Raw genomic sequence first — 6285 nt, 5'->3', positions numbered from 1 at the left:
AAAGATTATTAAATATATGGTTTGATGTGACTTCCCCACGCCACCACGCCGCCCTGCTCCACGGAATCCACTTGGGGCTGGAAATCACAACACACCAATATGTCTTCTGTCTCTTGACACAGTTTCATGTTGATTAGCTCAGAGGGGTAACATAGCGACCGACCGCTTACAACAAAACATGACACTTCCTGTTGTCAGGGGGCGTGGCCTAAGCAATGTCATTATTTGACCATTGGATATTGTAGAAGACCCGATGATGATCAATCACGAAAGTTTGGTGCCTCTGTGAGTTTTTGTGTATGAAAATATAACAGTTTTGTGTTTCATGGCGAGTAGGTGAACTTTGACCCCAGCCAACGCCCCTTCAGCATGCTCAAAAAACTCACCGTTTTGATAACTTTTAATTGGCCATGCCTTATGATCAGACTGACCGAGTTTCAAGCCGCTCGCTCAAAATCCCTAGGAGGAGTTCGATCAAATACCAATGCTGTAAACGTCAAAAATCGGGTCAAAATCAGACATTCAATCTAAAATGGCCGACTTCCTGTGATATTTTGCACTATGACATTAATTGTAAATTCTGAGCGTCTTTGTGAGCTCTACCACTGTACCAAATCTCATGTCTCTACGAGAAGTAACGAAAGTAAGTGAATAGCAAAGGGTCCTTTGAAAATTGCTAGGTGGCGCCGTTGAGGCCATTTTTCTTTAGATTTTTGTGACGACCTTAAAATAACAAAATTTTTTAAACAGTCACCATGCATCTGCAAAGTTTGGTGAGTTTGAGTATGATAAAGCCCCCAAAAAGGCCCCTATTTTAGGGGGGGCAGAATAAAAAATAATAATAATAATAATAATAATAAGAAACAACACAGATACAATAGGCCTTCGCAGCGCTTCGCTGCTCGGGTTCAATAAGAAAAAAACAGAAACATAGGCCTTCGCAGCGCTTCGCTGCTCAAACCTCCTAATAAAACCATTCAGACAGTCATTAACCAAGTGTGCACCCATTAGAAAATACCTGTCTAAATGAAATAACTCAAACTGTAATATAATATAAAGAAAGAAAGAATACTAACACGATGTGGTGGTGGGAGGATCATCCACCACACACCCCTCAGCAGCAACACTGAAGCACACAGAGGTTCACGCTGCGTCTTTATGCACGATCCAGCTGCTGATGTCTCCCTCCTTTCAGCTCAATGCACTTCTAGACTGTTACAGTTTATAACATTCTCATCACCTTTCACAGCGACAGGTTTCTCAGTCAGTCGCCGTGCTGACTAGACAAATTTCTATTGCTCGCGGCGGTGCGGTGGGCGGATTTTACCCCCGTTGGTGCGCTGGGGTAAAATGCATAACTAAATACTGTAAAGGGCTCCTATAAAGGGAACAGGGGTACTGACAGGTCTGAGATGAAGCCCCTGATGTTACAAGTTCTTTAAAATGACCCTTAAAAGTGCGCACCTGAATTAAAGCGCGAGGCAGCAGCCCACCGAAGCACTACTGAATCTATGTTGTTAAAAACAAAACAGCATGAAACACAGCTACTAACTCTCCTATTGACTTTAACTGGCACACGTTGCTACCGATGTGAGGACATAAACGTAGTGATTTACGTTTTGAATGGTGAACGGTGATAAAAGCACCTGCTCTGAGGAAGGGGGGGGGGGGGGGAGCAAGCACTGACGCACAGAAATACGGTGCATGTAGTTAAAAAATGCAGAATTAATAAAAAACAAACTTATAAACAGACCAAGTGGCATTTTAAACTGCATCTGGTTAGCAGAACTGTTTTATGATCCAGAGTGCAGCCATGCCTGGTTCTGAATGAACCGGTCATCTGGCCAACTCTGAGCCACTTCCCGAAGCAGTCACGTGGTACAGCCACGCAGCGAGGCTTCGGACGTCATCGTTTTCGGCTCCTCCCCTAAATGAAGCAAGCCTCGATACGCGCTTTACGCAAACGCCCCTCCATTATTCGACACACGCTTCGAAGCCTCGGCACATCACGTAACATCACTAGCTTTAATCCTTTTCTGAAATGTTTGATTTTGGAGTTGTGGATTTGTATCAGCTGTTTTCAATCGTTCGGGATGCTCCGTCTGTTTTTAAACAAGCAGATTTTGCTTCGGCCCTATCTGCAGTCTGAATTAGTTAAATTTGTTGTTTGTTTTATTTATTTTGAGGAAGACCAGCCTGGCCTGTGGTACAGAGATCCATTGTCTAGTGTTTGTGCCTTTTTACAGAAAATGTCTGGTAAAACCAACAGCGTGTGCCCGCTTTGCAAGATTTCTTTCATTCAGCTTGGAAAGCACCTGAGAGTGACTCACAATGTATTCAACTTAACAGAGAAAAATATTCTTGCAAGACTGGGTTCCAAAAAAATGTCCATTAGGGAGTGTCCATGTCCGGTTCCCGGATGTAATTATCTGCCCGGGAAACACCTCTACCGTCTCCTGGTTGGCTACCATAGTGAACTAAGCAAAGAAAATAGGAGCAAAATGGCAGAACATGCCAGACTCCTACTGGCTCTCAACCAACTGGCAAAGCTGCTTGCCTCCAACCCCAGCACACCGATGGTTTTCACCTTAGATTTGGAAGACCCTCCCCAACCGGCCATGAATGAGCCTTAGGTAGAGGAGCCAGCAGAAGACGAAATGGATCTTGAGCAATGTCGGCATGCCTTGGGCAGGTATTGTGCATCTCCTATTTATGTTCTTTTTCATCTATGCATCCATTTTCTTACTTGCTTCTCTCTTATGGGATCGCGAGGGGTGCTGGTGCCTGTATCCAGCATTTTAATGGGCCAGAGGTGGGGTACACCCTGGACAGGTTGCCAGTCTGTCGCAGTATTTATTTATCTAATAATTTAGTTTTATCAGTTGTTTTTATTTATCTTCCTGATTTTTGTTTTTATTTCCTACCCCCTTTGCTTTCATCTGTGTTACTCTCAGGTACAGAGGAGGTGGTGCACCTGAGGAGGGAAAATATGGAGCTTTGTGGCAGGGTCCAGGAGCTCAACCAGGCTCTGAGCACAGCTAAACGGATTGCTGCTGGCTTGAAAAAAGGCCCAGCGGTGGTCAGCAAATCCGTGCTCCATCCCGTAAGTTAAAAGCACAGCTTTCTTTTTGTTCTTTAGCACTGTGTAACAGGCTGAAATTCTGTGTGACACGTGAAGTGCAGGACATCTGCTGGGACCAGCAAAGAACAGGGGGGTGATGCCCAGCAGTCAACGTCAGACCTTCTGGAGCTCTCTGCAGACCGCCCTCCATCCAGTCCTCCATCACCTGCAGAGTCCTCCAATGTTGTGAGTTTACAGCAGAGAGCCTTACTCGTTACAGTCTGCACTGACAGCACATGTTGACACATTGTTCTTTCTTCTTCCCCTTCTCATTGTTTGTCCTCCTGTTGTCTTTCCTCTGGCTCTGGAGAGCCCACACATATCTCCCGCCTCCTCTGTGCACAGGACGAGGAGGAGAAGAAGATGATGGAGGAGGAGATTCTTTTGAAGCCTAAAATGAGCGATCATCCTCGCATTCGTAGGCGCAGCTCAACAACTCGGAAGCTCCCTATGACCTCCAGTGCTTGTTGCACATGGAGCACCGGAAGAGGGAAGGGAAACCTGATGCACCGGCTGGTGCTGCCCCGCTCCATGGGTAAATATCATCCCCATCTTCCCCACGTGGAGTTGGCATGTTTCACACTTATGACCGTGATTCTCCTTTGAGGGGCCACGTAGAACGTTACCATAGCTACCACACCAGCAAGTATGGCAGCAGTAAAAATGAGGGAGGGGTGGTGAGCAGAATCAGCAGGCTGAAGAGCTTCTTGCGTTACATGGCGGATGGGCACAAGCTAATTTCAAACTGGAAATTTATGTTCCACATTGGCCGCATCAACAGGTGAGCTCGGTTGCTCGTTTAATAGTTCTTTGCTCTCGTCACACGTGACGGCGTTCCCCTTTCCTTTTTAGATGGTTAGTGGAGCTGAGCAAAAGTGGAGGGAAAGAGGTAACCACTCAGCGGTTCTACATTTACCAGCTCCACCAATTCATAAGTTACCTGAAAAGGAAAACGCCCCGACAGCTGAAGGCTCACCAACAAAACAAATTTCTCAAATCCTTGATCTTTTGGAAAGGCAAGGAGGGGACCTGAAAAGGGCCATTTTCTTCACAAAAATAGAGTGGAAGAGGCCAAAATGAATCAAGTGCCACAGCGGGACTCAATCCTACGCTGCATCCACCTGGCACCTGGATTCATTGAAGAGTCATTGGGTGAGTCTCCTCGGTCCACCCTGATGGGTGGCCACACTGTTTGCCTCCTCACTTGTCTGTCACTCACCCTCCTCTTCCATCTTTCAGAGAAGCTGGAGAAGGAGCCAAAGAATAGCTCCTACGCTATACGGGTACCTGACCGCATACTGGGCATGTGTCAGTGGACACAGGCCAGGTGTGTTCATCAACATGTTGGACACAGAGGTGGACGCAGGAGCCCTGGAGGGAGGACATCGGAGGGTGTTCTCATTAGGGTGAGCCCGCGGAGACAGTGGGCTCACGCCACAGCCGCGTGACACTAATGCCTTAACTCTGACCTCTCTCGGTATGCAGGTGGCTGAGCACAAGACCTCGGTGCAATTTGGAGAGGCTACCCTTGCACTCACGCAGAGGGGAGTCAGCTGGGTGAAGAGGCTGAGGGACATAAAGAGCAGGCTGTCCATAAACAACAAGTATCTGCCTATATCACCATGGGAAGCTGCCATTCAGAAATATTGTGCGCTACCTTAATTTTGCATGGAAGCAGATGGGGCTGGGGAGCGCCATCATTGCATCTTGATCCGCAGTGCCCTAGCCGACAGTGTGAGTATGGCTTTCTCTGCATGTTGCCTGCTTTTATCGGATTGTGAGTGAATCTAATGCTTTTTTCCTCCCTCTTTAGGCCAAGTCTGCCCTGACGCCCGAGGAGAGGAACAAAGTCAGCACTTTTATGTGTCATGACACTAAGACTGCTGACAGGTTTTATGTCCTGAACCCCAGCCTGCAGGAGGCCGTCAGAAGAAGAACTCTAATTACTGATGCACTCTCCAAAGTGCCCTCCAGAGAGAAGCCATCCTCCTCCTCAGCTGCCCACAAAAGAAGAGCAAAAAAGGCAGGTCCAGCACCCAAGAGTACGAAAGCCAAGGGGGAATGGTCCACCTCAGAAGAGGAGGAGGAGGAAGAAGAAGAAGTAGAGAATGAGGAGGATGAGGAGGAGAAGGAGGAGGAAGAAGAGAAGGAGGCAGCAGAGGAAGGGGCACACGCACTACAGATGAGGTCACCCAGCAAAGCAATAATTAAGCCCTGCTCTGTAAGAATTAGCCCGTTCAAGACTTATAATCTCCGGCTCCAGCGCCAACGCCGGGCAAGTGCCAAAGTAAGGCGTGTTCTGGAGAAAATGGCCAAGAATTAAAAACTTTTTAGACATTTTGTATTTTAAAAGTTGCATGTTTTGGTGTTTTGGTGTTTTTTTTTCATGGTTGCATGTGTTGGTGTTTTTAATATTTGCCTGTTTTTGAAGTGTTTAAATTATATTTATATAGTTCAATTCATAAAACCTGTCATCTCAAGGCACTTTAAAAAGTGTTTTTTAAGCTTTTAAAGAGTTGCAAGAGTATGGAAAATGTTGTAATACTTCTGGATAATGTGACCCATCAAAGTTCACATTGTACACTTTCAATAATTGATTTAAAACTTTTTAATTTAAAATAAGTAATTTGCCTGGCCCTGTGTTTGCTTAATAAATCCTGTTTTTCATCAATCCAAGCCAGTCGCCTCTGTCTCTCTGTCTGGTTCTGGCCTTATGGAGCCTGGTTTCTGATCATCCACACAACAGCACTTAATGCTTAGACTGATCTTGATCAGACCAAACATATTACAAGCACATGGCAGTTATTCTCTCTGGAATGGGTTCGCCCCGAGAGAGGGGCCCGTGCCCAGGAAAGTGTTGCGGTTCCGGGGGAGAAGGTGTAAATCTCGCGCCATGCCGTACCTATATCAAAACTCTCTGACTGAGACCCCCCAGCCTGGAGGTGGGAGATTGAAAGTTTTTTTTAAATTTCACATTAGGAGTCTGGAAGCTATATTTGCAAACGGTTTTAATAATCATTTTAACATTATATTATAATAAGTGGCATTTTTTTTAGGTGAAAAATGTACATATCGCGGTAGCTGACGTACATATAAAGTATAGACAAATGCCGGACACCGGAGGCAATGAAACGTATGGGCCCTGTACGGCCGGTCCACGTTTC

The 6285-nt window shown here is 46.1% G+C and overlaps 1 protein-coding gene and 1 long non-coding RNA gene across 2 annotated transcripts; both read left to right on the top strand.

Moving 5' to 3' along the window:
- Positions 1–2989: 2989 nt before the first annotated feature.
- LOC118564479 lies at positions 2990–3459 on the top strand. The gene is made up of 3 exons (XR_004931876.1): positions 2990–3103; positions 3179–3307; positions 3432–3459. It is a non-coding gene; the product is annotated as an uncharacterized LOC118564479 (long non-coding RNA).
- Positions 3460–4197: 738 nt separating this feature from the next.
- On the top strand, positions 4198–5535 carry LOC118564648 (histone acetyltransferase KAT6B-like). The gene is made up of 5 exons (XM_036143536.1): positions 4198–4273; positions 4361–4404; positions 4607–4703; positions 4800–4855; positions 4935–5535. The coding sequence occupies exons 1-5, from the start codon at positions 4198–4200 to the stop codon at positions 5442–5444; spliced, it is 783 nt and encodes a 260-aa protein (XP_035999429.1). The 3' UTR covers positions 5445–5535.
- The last annotated feature ends 750 nt before the right edge of the window (positions 5536–6285 follow it).

This window comes from Fundulus heteroclitus, chromosome 11, assembly GCF_011125445.2.
Source record: "Fundulus heteroclitus isolate FHET01 chromosome 11, MU-UCD_Fhet_4.1, whole genome shotgun sequence".
Lineage (NCBI taxonomy): Eukaryota > Metazoa > Chordata > Actinopteri > Cyprinodontiformes > Fundulidae > Fundulus > Fundulus heteroclitus.
This window is presented reverse-complemented; position numbering and strand designations above follow the sequence as displayed.